General features: G+C 47.7%; 1 protein-coding gene across 1 annotated transcript; it reads right to left on the bottom strand.

The window, feature by feature from the left end:
• Positions 1 to 5,259: 5,259 nt before the first annotated feature.
• Positions 5,260 to 17,682, bottom strand: tlcd4b (TLC domain containing 4b). The gene is given in 8 exon segments (XM_034593254.1): positions 5,260 to 7,701; positions 7,797 to 7,870; positions 7,997 to 8,048; positions 8,050 to 8,089; positions 8,338 to 8,396; positions 10,986 to 11,075; positions 13,153 to 13,305; positions 17,293 to 17,682. Coding segments are annotated over 7 exon segments (819 nt in total). The 5' UTR covers positions 13,299 to 13,305; positions 17,293 to 17,682; the 3' UTR covers positions 5,260 to 7,343.
• Positions 17,683 to 18,029: the final 347 nt, after the last annotated feature.

The following is an 18,029-nucleotide window of genomic DNA, read 5'->3' as shown; positions in this document are numbered from 1 at the left end:
TGTGAAGACAGAAAGAAACAATAAATACACTTGACGTGTCCCCTGAGGGCCACAGGTAGTTGAAGTGTCGGCTGGTATGTAAACAACAACATGTTTCATTTAATTAAATAAACTTGAAAGACGAGTTTAAAACAGTGAAAGTTTCAGATGAAGGTGAAACGTGTTGAACTCATGACACATATTTGATAAAATCCTGTTTATGGCCCTGATGAGATCACAAATAATCAACCGAGCCCAATAAATAAAATGAGTTTATTAAATAAGTGGGTAACTTTCTACATTCTGCTTTTACAACACAGCAGACGTTTCATTTGTTGTAATATAAAATGTTTCTGAGGTGATTAAATTATCAGCAAACACAGATTAAATTAAACTTAATCTATTAAATAGAATTCTGCTTTCTGCACAGACGCTATTCACAGTTACACACACGCACATGCACACACACACACACACACGCACACGCACACACACGCACACTAAGTGAGGGTTTTATAAACATTTCACAGGGAGAAGAAGAAGTGTACACATGGAATTCAGACACTTTATTTGGGCATGATGGGAGAAGGGAAGGGCCTGAGCAGACGTGGAGAGAGAGACAGAGGTATAGAGATGTAACATGGAGGAGGAGGAGGAGGAGGAGGAGGAGGAGGAGGAATCCCTCACAATATAAATAACAGACACATATATCTACATCCTGCTGGGACTCATGTTGTCTGTATGTTTGGGTTAATCGGCGTAATGTGATGTGATGAGTAAAAAGACCAAAGACAGTAAAAGTGCCACAGTTTTATCGACCTGAGGCAGAAGTCCTGTGATAATAAACTTTGTGTTTACAGTATATTATTATTTACATTGAATCGACAAGGGAAGGTTTTTAAGAGTTTAACTCAGCGATCCAAGAAAAAAGCAACTTTAACTGGTGATTTACAATTTCTAATTTCTACCGTGACTCAAACATTCACGTGTGGAACATGTGTCAGAGAAAGTTAAGAGACACATGAACAGTGAACTCATCTGGGACAGGGGGGGGGGCTCCAGGCTCTAGGTGTATTTACGATGGAGGTGTTAGGTCGAAGTCGGGAGTCATGAAATTCAACAGGCTGCAGACGGAGCATTCCATGGACCAAGACTGGAGGAAGGATGCAGGGACCCAGTGAGGGAGGGAGAGGAAGGGCGAGGGAGGGAGGGAGGGAGAGGAAGAGTTAGTGAGGGAGGGAGGGAGAGGAAGAGTTAGTGAGGGAGGGAGGGAGAGGAAGAGTTAGTGAGGGAGATTAGTGCAGAAACTCAGAAGGGCATTTCTACACCCCTCTCCCCCTCTCCCCCTCTCCTCACTCCGCTCCGTCGGGCTATTTATGGAGAAGGCCCTCGAGGTCCTGCTCAGCTCAGGAGTTCTGAAAGCTGAGTTCATGGCAGCGTGATTCTAATCTGCCGCTACCGTCGGACAGGAGGCTTCAAACAAACCTGGATTTGGTCAATGAGACCACCAGCGTCCACCGGGACGTCTTCGAACACGAGTCGTCTCCTTCAGCAGCTCACCATCATATATGTTTGTTCATCTTCATCTGAATTTCACTTCTTAGCCCAAACGGCTTCTCAAACGTTTGCACTTCAAGGACAAATCAAGTGACACAAACTCGACCACTGGACTCCCAGTTGACCAGATTTCTGCTTTTCTATGTTTTATTAGAGGAAGTGTATGAAATTCAGGATCAAAATGGTCAAACATTCGGTCGGTATGTGACCAGGGACCCCTGGAACCCCTCAAAGACTCCAACCAGTGTATTAGCTTCACTTTGACCTTTCAGACACAGAACTACTCTCTGTGTGTTAACTTCATCTGAACCTCATTTCCAACTAAAATCACAGCTTCCTTTTACTTCCACTTAAACAGCTAATTCAACATCTGTCAGTAATTCAACTCTCAAATCAGTTTCTTCTGTGAATTTTCAGCTGTTTTATGTTTTTACATTTGTTTTCTGGTCAGAAATATCTGAAGAATTGGTCCCTCGTCCTTCTAATGCTCCTCCTGAGGAGACGTAGGTGAACATCGTGTTTTCAGTGGTTTTCTCACGTCCTGATCGAGGCTGAGACTCGAGACGTCTCGGGCTGAGGTCGGCAGCGACACTTTGCTGCTGCTTGTTAACGAGCTGCTTCACAAGTCATTTCAATCACCTCTGGGCAGCACCTTGGAAAAGCAGCTCCGTTTACAGCCTCTCCGGTGGAATGTAAAAATGGTTTTAATGTGTTTTGTTTTCCCAAGTCTGGGAAAGGTCTTCACCATAAATTCCTCCTGAAATAGGCATATCCCTATAATCTTATTTTTACATAATTATAACTTGCTGGGAATCGTCACTGGCCTGCGCTGCTCACAGGGAACGAGCTCACCACACAGATATCAGACCTGGTGAAGGGGGGGGACTTCACATTTATAGACAGGAAGTCAAAATGTCCAACAAACACAGCTGACAGGAGGTAAACACTCCTGAGAGGCCGGAGAGAACTGAGGGAGCTGCACCGAGCCGGGAGAAATCCTGTTGAATCAGAGTGACGACAGACGGTGGACCTCTGAGTCACGCAGGTGTGTTTCTGTGTGTACACAACACACAGGTGATGATATCCACCCTGTGTGAGTCTGTGTGAGAGAGTGTGTGTGTGTGTGAGTGTGAGTCCACACTGTGAATGTGAGTCGTAGTAGCAGGAGGAAATTTTCATTGAGCCTCTGTTATGTGACCATGTTTGGTAAAGCTGCTCGAGCAGTCTCTGACCAAGCCCCTTGACCGATTGGTACGTACAAGTACACACACACAGACACACACACACACACACAGGAGGTGGATCAGACCCCCACCTTTCTTTCACTCCTACTTGAGTCAAACCTCTTGTTTGACTCCTTCATCTCATTTTGAATGTCTCACTCCGTCTTGGTCTTTTCATCTCTTGCACATACACAACTCACAGAGAAAAGAGAAGCACGCAGCTTGATGCCAGCTCCCAGTAGCAGGTCTTGGCGAGCTGGTGCAGAACTGTCACACAACCAGCCGGCCGCTGACGAGCCACTGGAGCGGTTCAGTTTGCTGCCGCGTGGACACGTCACCCTGAAGTCAACAGGTCATTCCCCTGCTGACATCATCGCTCAGAGGACAATGAATGTGCACAAAACATAAACAGAGGCTCGGATATAATAATTATAAGAATAAAAAAAACACGTCACCAACTTTTCTCTCGTCTTCAACTTTATTGAAGATTAACACTTTCAAGTAAGTCTCAGCTGTCAGCACTACAATTACATGATCATTAGTAGTGGTGATTGCAGACGACAACAATCTGAGCCACGACGCGACGCTCAGACGAGGCCCCCAAGGCCAGTGTGGAGGTGTCGGCTGTTTCACATTAAAACCTCCAGGAGGAAAAAAAAAACAAAACACAAACGTAATCACAGGAAGAAATTGCATCGCATTAGGAGACAAAATTAAAAAGGAGGGAACATAAGCCACACTGGCAAGTCATTCAACAGGAGAAACAAAAACTGGCAAGTCACTTGATTGAAGGTTTTCCAGTCGTTTTTGAACCATCACGCGACAGCTGTCGTCCTCGGAGATCCAGTCAGTCACATTTCATTGTTCGTACAGGATCAAATTTGAAAACAAGATTTGAGAAGCACTAATAGTTGCTGTGTTAAATACCGTGTGTAACCTTGAGATGAGCAGCTCAATAAACTGTATTAGTACCAATTTGAATGCAGCTTTGTTATAATGTACTCGATCTCAGAACAGGATACTGAGCTGGTTCCTTATACCTTTCTGATATATATATTTTTAAAATATATTCATTATATAATATAATGAACGTTGGCCTCCCCCAAAAGAAACAAAGGCAATCGGGTTGTTCTAACCTGACACAATATTAAGTTCAGGTTACAGCAGCCTCATCACTTCATTCTGTCGACTTCCAAGCAGCTCCAGGTTTTGAGATACAGCACAAATATCAGGGCTTGAAATATAATTCTGTAGAAAATCCTGACAAGTATAAAAGTTCAGTTCAACGTTCAAACTAAAAAGACATTCCAGAACACGTCGTCAAACCTCCCCCCCCGATCACTTTAGTATCTAGACTGAACAGTTACAGCTATATTCTACTATATTCTAATCTATTCACAGTTTTGAGTGGAGAAGGCCGGAGAAACGAGATGTTAGCCTTTCCCGTGAACCACGTGTCCGTCTTCGAAGAGCTCATGTCAAAAATATATAGTTTGATTTTCAGTTTTCATCACGCCGGACGCCGTGAGCTCATCGTAATGCCACTGAACGACCCATCACAACATTCACAGACAGACACACACATCCCTGTAACCAGGAGAGCACAACAACAACAAAAAAAAATCTACACACACAACAGGCTCCTGACGACGGATCAACTTTGGATTATAATACTTGGCCGGATTAATCATTGTGCAGGCAGATTATAAAAATATACACAGAGTATACATACGGAATAGAGGGGAAATAATCACTGGGTATTTATTACACTAGAAAGATCATGCTAATCCAAATCTGCCCGAATCACATCCACCGTTTGTGTAAAGGCACAAGTTACTGTAGCCCCCCCCCCCCCTCTGTGGTGACAGACAGAAAGACAGGAGATCACTGAGTCATGGCTCCGCAGGGAGTGTGCTTCTTGGTTCCAGTGAAAACACCAACACACATTCTTAGACCAACTATGCAACGACGGATATACTTAAATGGGAAATCCAACAATTTAATAACTTGTTCACAGATGTTGGGATGTACTGGTCGAATAAAGCCTCGTGTGGCTCCAAGAGGAGCTGTGCAAAGTTCGATAAAAGAAATGCCTCAAGTGACTGGAGTCAGCGTCGGTGGAGGATGGAAACAAGACGTTAGAAATAAAGAGTGACGCGGACCTGCTCCTCATCTCGGCTCCAGCTACGTTAGAAGGTGCTCAGACTTCCTGAATCACTAACGACCGACCTGAAGCATGGGACTGAACCATTAGCTCCATTAAAGAGATTCAATTTAGTGCCAGCTACCATCTGATGTGTGTGGAGCAGAGGAGACAGTTCATACATTTTAAAAAAAACATGATAATTAGTTATTGTTTTCCAGTGTTTCTTCTTAAAGTCTCTGTCTCATTGCACCTGGCTGCAGAATTAGAACTACTCGATGTACAAGTGTACTTTCATTAGTGTTCTCCTACAGACATCTCTAGGAATTTTGTTAAAACGTGTGCTGCAGCTGAATGGAAACCTGACGATAACCTCTGGTTCTACTGCATCGATTCTTTTCCCCCTTTATAAAACAAACAAACAACTGACATCGTGAGTCTGAAAACGTCACAGGAGCCCGATGCTGTACTGGTGGAGGACTCGTTAAAGCAAACACAAAAACAGGGAGTCAAAACGGGAGCAGAGGACAAATGCATCTGTATCTTCAACCTCTTGTGTTTCTGTCTGTCGTGACGTCGCCTGTGTTAGTGCTTGTGAAACCGAATTGAACCGTTCTGCAGAGAACGAGGCCAGGATTAGTGCGTTAGCCATACAGTAGGAAAACGGTACCTGCAGAGTTACTGTATGTGAGTATATGTACAGACATGCAGGGACAGCAGAGAGGAATCACACGTACATGCAGTCAGTTTCCTCCCAGAGGCAAAAACATCACCTGCTTTTGGAAGACAAACCCTTCTCCGCATTAGATCAATGCAATTAATGTTTAGATGTTATTCATCTATGGTAACTATTCACTAAGGCATCACAGAAATATGTCAATCTTACCATGCGTTAGAGACATGATTTATACATTTATACAGAAAGAAAAAACAAACATGCAGATTGCCACGTTGCTTTCAACAGCATTTTGTTGTCACAGATCGGTACATCCATATAAATTTGAGTATTAGATAGAAAAGAATTTGAAAAATGTCATATTGCTAACATTCAGCAAACAGAGGAGCACCACGTCAGTGTTGGAGAAGGGCACCAAATACAGTGTGTGGTTAGCATGCTATTCTCTCTGTGTGTGTGTGTGTGTGTGAACCCCCTGTCCTCCATTAGGTCCTCAGGGTTACTGAGAATAAATGGAAGTATAAAAGCCTCGGGGGTGCCGCTCGACACTGACTGGACGTTTTTTTTAGTGAGAAAAGTGATGCCCCTGCGTTTCCCTGCACTGACCAGACGGCCCCTCTGCACCGGTGACACCACAACACACACACCACACTTAGAAGGCTACGTACAGAAGAGTAGAAAGAAAAGAGGGATTGACAGAGTGTCTGTAAGGCCGGGGGAGAGGTAGAACAAAATCAAATGTTCGAGCTGGATAGTGGAGCTCTATCCAGTGAGGCAGAGGGTTGCGATGGATGGACGGTGATATTAGATTGAGACGCATTACTGTGACGGCTAAAGAGACTGAAGAGACTGACGTGATGAATACTGAAAAGGCATAATTCGTCCTGCGAGAGGTTAAGGGTGTTAGAGAGCGTGTCTTTCCCTTTCCTGCATGCTCAGTGCTCTACTATATATTTATTCCAAATCATAAGGAAGGTTGGAGGGCTGGTGATATCGGCAGGCGCCACTTGTCACAAGGAGGCCACAGCAGGTGAAACTGTAGAAGAGGCATTATGGTGTTTTTCCTGTCTCTTTTTGTGAGGTCAGATGAGTTCCAGACGAGAGCCCTGTAGATTCACAAACACTGCACGGGTCTGATGATGGGAGAGCTCCTCACTCTGAACGTCACGTCTCCTCGAGTGTGGACGCGGTATTAAAAACAGGAGAGGTCGTTCTTCAGGAGCAGATGGAGGTCGTCTAAAGGGGATAAACGGCGTTGAGCTTCGCGATCTTGTTCCTCCGGGATTATTGCTTTCCTGTCGTTCACAGGCACTTCAGAGGGTTGGGCTTTGGCTGAAGTTGAGTGTGACAGGAGACTGTGGGGGGGGGGGGGGGGGGGGGGGGGGGGGAGGGGGGGGGGGGGGGTGGGGGGGGGGGGGGGGGGGGGGGGGGAGGGAGGAATGGCGGCGGCGGCGGCATTGACGAAACAGGCGAGTGGAGTTAAAAGTGTGCTTGTGAGCTCTGTCTGCGACCGAAAGCCGTCACCCAGCAGGATACGAATCTGTCAGTGAAAAACAAGGCTGGTGCTTGAGTTAGTCAAAGAGCCGTCTCCTTGTCCGGGGACGGGGTCAGAGCCTGAGGCGTCTCAGCCCGGTCCAGTAGCCGACTGCAACGAGATCAGGGGCTAACCGTAGGGATTGGAGCAGTGGGGGGGGGTGAAGGATGCTGAGTCCAGCCTGCCTCCCTGCTTCTGTCTGCGTCTACACATCCTGTACTCTACGTCTCTTTAGTCCTTGTGGTTGTTGACGCACTTCCCGTCAGGGGGGGAAGACGACTCCTCTGCTCCTTCCTTCACCTTCCGTCCTCCTCTGACTCTCCCGATCAGGACTTTGTAGCAGCCCCGGGTGATCTTGTACATCCAGATAGTGTTCAAGATGTCCAGGGCGATGCAGGACGTGATCCAGGCCACCTGGGCGCCCAAACCCAGCCGATCAAACTCTTCGGTGCCAAAGGTGGCGAATACACTGAACCAGTAAGACGGCATGACGGCAATGCGTACCAGGAAGAACACCACCGCCATGGCGACGCCGTTCGACACCACCATCCAGTGTCCGCGGGGGAACTTTAATGCCTCGAAGAACCACCTGATGGAGACGAAGATAAAGACACGTCAGGACGGAACACGTTTCAGTCAGAGGAGCCGACGACAAAGAGTGACTCACAAACAGGAGAGACTCACCTTTGGTTCACAAACGGTGTTGACAACTCTGAGAGAAGCCGAAAGTTTGCAAAGTAAGGAAGCACGCCACGAGTCTGCACACACACACAAACACACATTATAAATACACATCACGATAACACAAGCAAAAGACCTGAATCAGCCAGTTTGTTAAATTACTATTTTGGTTTCTACTCCCTGGATCTAGAGGAGTGACTCACCAGCACATATCCATATGCGTAGAGCGCCGCCAAGTGGTGACAGACAAAAACCTGTCCCCATAGTGCGCCAGTTACAGGCGAGCAGCACGAGGTCTAGAGAGCAGGGGAGAGGTTTGTCAGATACTGATACGTCGGTTTGTGAAGGAGGGCGATCGTGTAAAAAGATGTTTTAGGCTGAAAATGTCACATTGAATCTTCAGTTTTTTAAAAGTGAGTCAAATATAGAGCAGATAAAAAAAAGAAAAGGGCTCATAGCGTTTCCTTTGACATATTAAACAATGTTGGTTTAATGAGTCTCACATTTCAAAGTGCAGGTTGACTTTTCCCAATCACAAACTCACCGTAAAGGAGGTAACCACATGTTATGGCTACGTTGAGTTTGACGAGCCCGGGTTCGCCCCTGTGAAACAGAACAGAGTTTAAAAAGGTGTTTTCCACTTTGACTCAACCACCCTGAAGGTAAACACAGGAGGAGGAAGCTTGTTCATATTCAAGAAAAAAAACTAAACCACCAAGAGTGATTTGTATTCTTCTGATCAATGACCTACTTCTGTACAGATAGAGTTTCATTGCGTGTTTGGCCAAAGGCGTTTTTTTTTGAATTTCTAGAGAAAGACACCTTGGCTTAGAGGAGAAGTCAAACCTGAATAAAAACATGTTAACACCCTCATCACGAATCACTCGGGTCATTGAAGGTGGATTGTCTAATGATTGTCTGCTGCTGATGAGCTTTACCCTCGGACATGGATTAAAAAGAACAGGACGCTGACGAAGACCAGAGACGAAGTTGAGCTGGTCTGTTCTGAATGAACGACATATTCACGTTGTTGACTCTTCGTTGGCCTCCTTTGGCAAAGCGCCTGGATAAATAGTAGCTGGTTGAGTCCACGGACTCGTGCACAGTGACCGTTTGGTGTCCTTGCAAACAACAACTGTTCAAAAACAACAATGAAGGTGTCTGCTTCAATAGACATCGGATCCTGGTATCACTCACAGGTATCGTATAGCCAGTGACCGGCTGACTGCTTGTGTAACACAACGCACACACTATACGATGGGTCATTATCTGCATTTGCAATTCACACACATGCATTGACGTTTCAGATGTGTATCTGGATCTTGTCAGGCTTCACCAGAGAAGATATGGATTATTTTAGGTCACCATCTGAAGTAGAAGTAGACAGATAACTGTACCGGAGTCCAGCCATGAAACAGAGGAACCTCGTCTCCTTCATTCAACAGCTGGAAATCAAAACAACATTCTAGAAATGGAAAGTATAACCTCAAAAAGTGGAATATTTGAAACGATTGAATAAATGGAGTAAATGTATTTTCCATCCCCCTACAAGTCGCCTGCAGGTTATATGGAATAAAACGTCTTAATCTCAACTCTACACAACCCTGAAATGAGCTCCTCCATTCTCCTCAGACGACGCCGCACATGTTAACTCCACATCCAGATAAGACAATCTTGAACCGCAGCCGAGGCCCGGTGGTCGGACTCGCTGCCTGTTTGTTACCTGAATGGATTATGATAAGAGCGAAGGCCACGCTGCCGGCCCGACTGACACTGAAGGAGATCTGAGCAGCGGCTGGAAACAAAGCAGGTTTCCAACGCGTCTGGCTGTGGCCACACCGGCCAGATTGAGAGCAGCGGGCAGAACAATGCGTCTGTGTGACGGGTGTTAGCGGCGCTGTAATACAATCAGATTGACCGGAGAATTAATGCTTGCACCACTCCGCTGTTGCAACGGGATGAGCTGTAAGGCATTAGGATACAGCCGGGGATCGGGTAGAGGTGCCGCTGGGCGACGGGGGTGAATTCAACATAGAGAAGTGAGGAAACAAAGCTGCCCAGTGGAGGAGTGACACAGAAACTGTTCCCACAAAGATATAAATGCTGAAACGCTCAAATTATGAGGAAGAAACAAAATGCTCAGAATCCAGTCCACGTGGTGAGAAGGACACAAACAGTCTTGAAGAGGAGGGGTAGGACACTAAGCACCTGACTACTCAGCAGATGAAGATTGGTAGCAGGAGGGGGGGGGGGGAGGGTCCCTCTTGACCCCCCCACCCCACTTTCTTTTTGCTCCATCAGCGACGCAGGCCGGGTGTAGACACAGAGACAATGAGAGCGAGGGAGGTGCGCTGCATTGATTCGACAGCCTGATGCTGCTACATCAGATGGCGAGAGGTGCTGGTGGTGAAGGGGGGGGGTGAAGGATAGGGAGGGGGCAGAAGACTGGGCTGCTGTTGTTTGCTATGAAAAGGAGCCTTGTTGGTGGGTTTCGAGTCTGTCTGCCCGCAAGCCAGAGAGGAAGCGAAACAAAGGGGAGAGGAAAGGAGAGAAAGAGGGAAGGAGAGGTGGGAGACAGAGAGAAAGAGAGAGAGCTGGTATTTAAATCAAGGACTGATTTAAATACTGGAAGGGAGGGAGATTTCTCATTTTTCGGGATTCAACGATGAAAATAACAGCAGCGGAGTGAGGGGAAGACGGAGAACGGAGAGACGACTGAAAGACAATAATCAAAGACTGAATCCACTGAAACTCCACTCACTGGAGACTCAGATCCATTCTCTCCCCTCCCGCTTTCCCTCTGATGAGAGGAACGCCGTCTCCATCTCACCAAAGGGTATCAAACCACCAGCCCCGACGTTCCAAACTGCTCCGCACCTCCCGTCTTCACCCCCTCATCGGTTACCTCCCCCCCTCGTGAGCGAGTCGTCGCTGCTGATCGTAAAGAGCAGCTGTGAGAGGACAGGTTTCCCCTGAAGGCATCTCAAGCATTCAAATTCCCTCCCTTCTTTTGAAGCCTGCTACAATGACGAGACATAATCTGTGACTATCTTTGCCTTATCGGCCGTACAGGATCATTTCTGTTTGGTTTATGAGGCTATTTATTGTATTTGAAGGTCACATGTTGGATTATTTCGTAACACAACAATGTTGTTGGGTATTTAAACTGCGAGTTAGTTCCTGTTTTCTTACCAGACGGGGTTGGCGTTGACATCGTCATCGAACCACAAGATGTACAAACAGAGCAGGCCCACAACGAGAGCGTGCACGGTCGACACCAACCTGAGGACGGACACACACATGAAATCAATTAAATAAACACGATGGCAGAGTAATACAGGTTTTGAAACGGGTAAACATTAGAGTAGGGATGGGTAAACGTCCCTGCTGTCCATCATTTGCATACAGTATGAAATTACATCTACGTTATCCCCCGTGTGGAATCTTCCTTTTCATCAGCCCTGATACGGCATCGCCCCTGAACTTTGGATCAGTTATCTGGGCCACTGAAGAGATACTGCAGCGGTCCAGTGGCTCTTATCTCCGCTCCACCAGGAGCACATTTCCTTCACTGACACAGCCTCTGGAGGACAGTGACCCCCCCCCCCCCCCCCCCGGCTACAGGCAACAGCTGCTGGGCCTGAGCCCCGGCCGAGTGTGAGAGTGAGAGAGCCCACTGTTACTGTTGTGACAGAGTCAAGTGTCCGAGAGCGGAACAGACATGGAGGAACTTGGCTGAGGGAAGTTTGTAGAACCACGTGTCCTTAAAGTTGTGTGACTGTGTTGGGCATCTTATACAACATGCCTGAAAATACATATTACGCGACCACTCATGTGCACTGGGCATTCCCATGTCGGTGAGAACAGTAAAAACTTTGTAAAATGCCAAATTTAACTCCACAACAGCTGTTAGCTAAGACGACTGGTTCCAGTAAGGGAGCCTCATAATCGAATCATCATGTCCAAACATCTCAGTTTCTGCTCGTCAGACCCGGAGTTATCAAACTCAAACGGTTTTCAGCAGCGTTTCCAAACTTCTACATTTTAGCAGCTTGAAAACTCTGTGGACACCAGACGTGTGATTTGTCCTCAAAAGAATACGAGTGCAGCCTCAGAGCCGTTCTGCTTCTTATCTTGAGTTCCTAATTATATCTGTAAACATTAAAAAGGAATGGTTTCTGTCAAGTAGAGGGAATATATTACCAAGCTTCTACTCCGTGAAGCTGTGTTCGACACTGACCCTGTTCTTTCTTTGGAAAAGCTTTCTCCCTCTTCCACTTGCTCTTAAGTTGTGGTTACATAAACAACACGCTGACACAGAGCGCAGGCTGTTACGCAACAGCAGGCCACTCTAAAGGCCGGGCTTGTTTTCAATGCTCCGGTCAATACTCCCTGCACTTTCACATACTGACAGGCTAATGTAAGCTATGGTTGTGTGAACCCGGGATTATCTGCGAGCACTTGCGGACGACTGAGATATGAAGGAGAAGAAACAGCCTGTAACCGTCAGTGAAAGATGTTATGCAACTACAAATTATTACCCCCTGAACTTCACCCCTGACGTTAGTGAGGGGGGGGGCTGTGTGGAATGATGATGAGCTGGCCTGAGGGGCTTCAGGGTCCAGCTCCACACGTAGAACACTGGTGGGGGGGTCAGTGTTACATAACAGTATCTTGAAGAAGTTCCTCGGTGGTACAGTTTCATATCAGATTCAAACTTCACGTACTTTTCACTCACGTTTGTTTACACAAGTCGAAACCATAGCGACTACAAACGTTGGTTGAAGAGGTGAATGGAACCCGGCTCCTGCCGCTAGTATTTGCAAACGTACATGAAGCTGTGGTCAAGCCTCCAATAGGAGAGAGGCCCAGTGCATTCTGGGTGTTTAAGTATTTCTACCTTTTGGGCAAGAGGGAATACCACAGTCCCTTTCTATTGCAGAGATACACACGTTTTATTGGAGATCCATCCTCCCAGCCATGAATTATTCCCTTGGGGATTTAAGCGAGATTAAACTTTAAACACGTGTTACCGTTTTGTGAAAAGCACGGAGCCAGGCTTGTCGTTTCCCTCCGTTTCCAGGCTTCTCATCTGACGCTCAGCGGGAAAGAAAATAAATATCTCCCAGTTTAAACTTCACTGGCTGCCCTCTCGTTGGCTGACTAAGGTTCACTTGATAATGAGGGGCTGTATCTGCAGTCATACACGACCACATGATAACCTTTTGCATGGAGCTGCGGTGGAACTCTGATCAGGTGCTGAGCTGGCAACTGTCAGGCTCTGGCCTCCACGTGGTTGGCAAGATCAAACTAGTGTGTCTGCCTGTAGGAGAGACGGCGGTGTGTTCCTGTGACATACCTGGAGTTCCACTCTGTCAGTTTGGTGTGAGGCAGCCGTCCATAACCCGGGGCGATGGCGTAGGAGAGCAGCGGGCTGGCCACTGAGAAGAGTAGCTGGAAACCCACGAAGCTGCCAGCTACAACGGTCAACTCCCTCGTCTCCATCACTCACCTAAACAAAACAGGGAGGGAGACGGGACGGGTGGGGTGGGGTGGGAGGACACAGAGAGGGTGAGGTGATACACATGGACAGGTTCAATCGATGACTGCCAGTCATCCTGGGCAGGGGCAGAGGAGAAACGGAGGCGGCGGCGGCGGCAGTGGCGAGAGGAGGAACTGGCGCCCTGTGTGGTTCCTCCAGTCCAGAGAGAAGAAGAGAGACAGATGGAGAAGGAATAAGGCGAAGACACGGGCTGTCGAATACAAGTAACATGAGAGCTTAAGACAAGCAGGGCTGTCCACAGAGGGGGAGAGGAGCAGCAGAGGCCGGGGAGAGGCACTAGAGTTAAGGGCAATAGAGGGGAGAGAAAACATGAACAAAAGTTAGTGGGTGCAGTGAATACAGCAGAAAACACTGCCTTTAGGCTGCATGGGAATAAAAGGTCGCTATTATTATGTATATTTTGCAAGAGGATTAGAGCGGGTTAGTTTGGACACAGCAAAAATCCGTGAGAAGAAAACAAGGCTGAGCGAGGGGAGAAAAGAGGATTGTCAAGATGAAGCAACTGGCTCAGCTCGTGAGACAGAGGCTGTTGAAGTGCGCAACAGGTTTTCTGCCTGAATTCTGCTTCAACAATGCTTTTTATTAATGTTACAATCATCTGGGCTTTATTCTATCACTCAGCTATGAGATTAAAGTAAAAGACGGAGGAGTTTAAAGCTGCTTTCAGACGTGCACTGAAGTCCGGACAGTTTCCTGAGGGGCTGTACGCGAGAATATCAACGTCCGAGCACAAGAACCTTTCCTGCCAGGTCCCTATAGTAAACTGTCCGGAACATATCAGAGCGAGCCCACGTGAGAACGAATCCAGAAAACTCACAGCGAGATGAAGGACACAAAACTGTAAGAATACAAATATCTCAGGGTGAAAAACAGGAACCATTAAAAAAAAAAAAAACTTCCAGACATTTTCCAGAGTTGATGTCTAAAAAGAGATAAAGTGTTGGAACAATAGAAATGAAGGTTGTAGAGTAGAGTTGTAAATGTAGAGTTTATTCTCTCTGAGGTCAAACCTGACCTGAAACTCATCTCCTCTGATGACAGACAATCAGACCGGATGAACTGAAATAGCACATGCAAAATCAGCAACAGTCATTTTGTTCAAGTCTCTTTTACGAGAAATGTTATCTTCCAATGCTCGGGTAGTTTCCCCCCCCCCATTCTCTGTAGATTGATGCGACTATTCAGACTGTATCATTACTGCTGTTCCAGAGTTTCTTACATTCGCAAACAAAAAAAGGTTTGATTCCGTTCTCTGGATGTTTCAGGGTCACTGACTCTTTCTTGCCTGGTTTCCTTTTCTAGACGAACAAAATACAAAGCAAGTCCAGTAATTTATATTCCTAAAACAAGTAGAAATCCTGACTTCACTATCAGCTTGTTAACAACACAAAGATCCGCATCAGGCCTCGTTTCTCAGATTCTTTAATCTCAACAGATTTTTTACACCCGTTCAGCAAAACTGTCCATATCAATATCAAAATAACTCCAATTATGAATCTGCCGGAATCGGAAAGTTAAAAAAAGATCACACGTTCCAGAGGAAATGATGACATCTCATTTGTTCTTGAGCAACATTAGCTATTGCGACATACTGCATCTGTGCTGGTCCGGACTCTGCCCCGACAGATTCACAGAATTCTGATTAAAACCACATACTGTAAATTATGCAAGTGATTTAAAACCACTTATTTCCACAGAGCTGCCGATTAGCCTTGTGAAAGGTGAAGATTACTTACACACACACACAACGTGGTCTCACACAAAGCACCACAATGCAGTCATGTATTTTGTGAAGGCATTGCGAGTGCAGAGCAACCTAAGTAGTTGCCCTCTGGACAACCCGTGACACGGGAGGCATGCAGCCTACATGAAGTTCTATTTTTAATCTAAAATGTCCAGTGTCTGGACACTGCACGGCGGAACACAAAGAACAAGAACAAGCTCTTACAGAAAGCAGAGCACCTCCAGACAGTACTTTGAGTGCTGCTGAGGATTACTGCCCTGCTCAGGGGCACTCTTCACAAGGATTTTCCAGCTCGAGAAACATTTGAAAAGATGTGCAGAGTGAAATTAGTATTACACGTGTGGAACAAGCTCACAGGGAAGTGCAGGTCTGCTTTTTAAAATCAATGCCGAATGCTTTCCTGATTGCCTCTGCAAATAATTGTTCATTTCTTACACTGTTCAGTTGCTTTCACTCCGCATATTCATTTCAGTCGCAGCTAAAAGAGCATGCAGCTCATCTTCGTGATTCTGTTTGGGGTTAATTTGACCTCAGTGTACGTTGTTCTCTCATTCACAGATAACAAATCAACCAGTAACAGAAACACAAATAACCTCATTTGGGATTCGGGCCCGTGTAAACAACACATATGGTTTACAAGTGGATTCTCCAAGCAAGATTTACTGTGTAATCTATCTGCCCTCAACGGATCCAAATCACGTTACACTAAACTACTCGGCTCTACAAATAAACCTGCCTTCCCTCGTGTTACTTCAAAACTGATTCGACGTTCAGGCAGGTCAGTTGCTACCGGACATTCTCCAGGAACCTCCCAGAAAATGAGTGAGGCCATGTGAGAAAACAGCCGGGAATAAATCCAGAAAGTTCACAGCGACCATGTGGGCGCGTTGACGACGTTTCTAACACGCGACTGACATAAAACTGGAAAAATACAACTATCTCAGGATGAAACAGAGCCGTACGCGTAGAAGATGCAGACGCCGATCTCAACTTGGAGAGATGACGAGATAAGGCCCGACGCCAATGTGCCTCACCCCTCACCTGAATCTTCCGTTAATGATCCTGTTGAACACGTCTGACATCTCTTGCTGCTTCTTCATATGTCAAAAGTTAAACTGAAAGTGTTGGCCCGATAACAATTTGCAGAGGAGACTGGACTTGTACCTAAAAGTACACGTTTCCTGACACTCCCACTAACCACTGACCTTTCCAGTGCCTCGTTCTCTAAACGACCAAGTTCAACAGGGAGGCTGAGGCTGCACTTTCCCCTCGGAGGAGCCTGAACCAGCCATGAGAGCCTGTCATTGTCCCCCAGAGCAGCCGCTATATGTGCACATTCTCCCCACCACGTTGATCATATGCAGCATGTGCCTGAATAATTCATTGGCATTCTTCACCTGGCAGCCTGGTTCACTACACTGCCCCATGGGAGGAAGAGGAGGAGGAGGAGGAGGAGGCACATGGAGCCTCCTCACTGCGGTTGACAGCCCGGACAGGAGAGCAGATCTGCCGTCCAGGGTTTGACCTTGTCCCGCTGCACTGTCAGCAAACCGTGACCCTGTGACATATCGACCAAACATAAATAAGAGCGGTTCAATTTCCCACTCCGGCTCCTGTGGAAATCCAAAACCCCCCCCAGTCTACCGCATTGCTGCACCTCCCCACACCGGGGCACAGACCCAGGATCGGTGCAGCTGCTGCTGCTGCTGCTGCACCGATCCTGGGTCTGTGCAGGCTAAATGTGCACGTTTCTTCCAGCTATAGATTACGGTTATTTATCAGTGTTCACGCCCTGACCCCAGGCCAGCCCGTAGCATTCCGGACCACACGCGAAACCAGCTCCCCGGTAACGTGCATGCTGGTTCGAGCAGAAGGTGCATCATCATCATCATCATCATCATCACCATCCGGACTGATTCTCCCTGTTGTTCCACAGCGAACCCACACAGTGCACAACAAAGCATGGCGGAGAGACGGGCTCATTGCCTGTGATCCACACCGGACCAGGCGGGACGCGTCGGAACCAGCAGCCGGGGAATCACAGTTACCGCCGGGCTAACGCTGCCACGAGCACCGCTGCTCACCGCTGGAGCCCCCGACGCTGCTACCGGCGCACGAACCTCGGGTCTTAGGGCGGACAAAAACACGACATGCCGCGGGTGTAGGAGGCGGAGGGAGGCGGCCCCGGTTACCTGCTCCCCGTCGCACAGCTCTGTGTCGGGCGGACGAGCCCGGATCAGCCGCCGTCTGGCTCCACGGTCCTCCGCTGGTCGACGCTAGCTAGCAGCGCTCGGCTACGCGGCTCCAGCCCCGCAGCCTCCCTGCGAGCGTCCCCGGCAGAGGCGAGGGGGAAACACGGGCTCCTGGGCGGCGTCGTGTCCGGACTACGACCATCACAGCCCCCCGGGAACAACGCGGCGGCCTCGCGGCTTCTCCTCCGGGTGATTTATCACAGACGAGCTCGGTGGGAAAGTTTCTCCTGCTTTTTTATTTTGGCGTTGACTGACAGGAGCGAGCGGGTGACGTCAGCACGCACTCGCTTTCACTCCCGTCCGTCTGTCCGTGCGCGCGCCCGCCGCCTCCCACCCCCCCCCAACGCACACGCCACGCCCATTGAGGAACAAAGGCCACGCTGCTTTTATCGTCAGGGGCGGATCTGAGGGGGGGCAACACAGGGGGCCACGATTTAAAGGGATAGTTCACCGAAAAATGAAAATTCACTCATCACTATTCCGATGGGGGGGGGGAGTGTTTGAGTTTCAGGGGTAAACATGTTGCAGCCAAATCCAATACAGCTGCTCCTGTGGTGTCATCCAAGTGCCCGTAAGCCCCGGCATTCAAATTGGACTCGAACCGGCGTCATTTACACCAAGTTTTTAGCACAAATGTTCGCTGTCGTCCTCCTGCCTGGAGCCACGTTCATGTTCGC

This window comes from Hippoglossus hippoglossus, chromosome 8 (genome assembly GCF_009819705.1).
Source record: "Hippoglossus hippoglossus isolate fHipHip1 chromosome 8, fHipHip1.pri, whole genome shotgun sequence".
Classification (NCBI taxonomy): Eukaryota; Metazoa; Chordata; class Actinopteri; order Pleuronectiformes; family Pleuronectidae; genus Hippoglossus; species Hippoglossus hippoglossus.
This window is presented reverse-complemented; position numbering and strand designations above follow the sequence as displayed.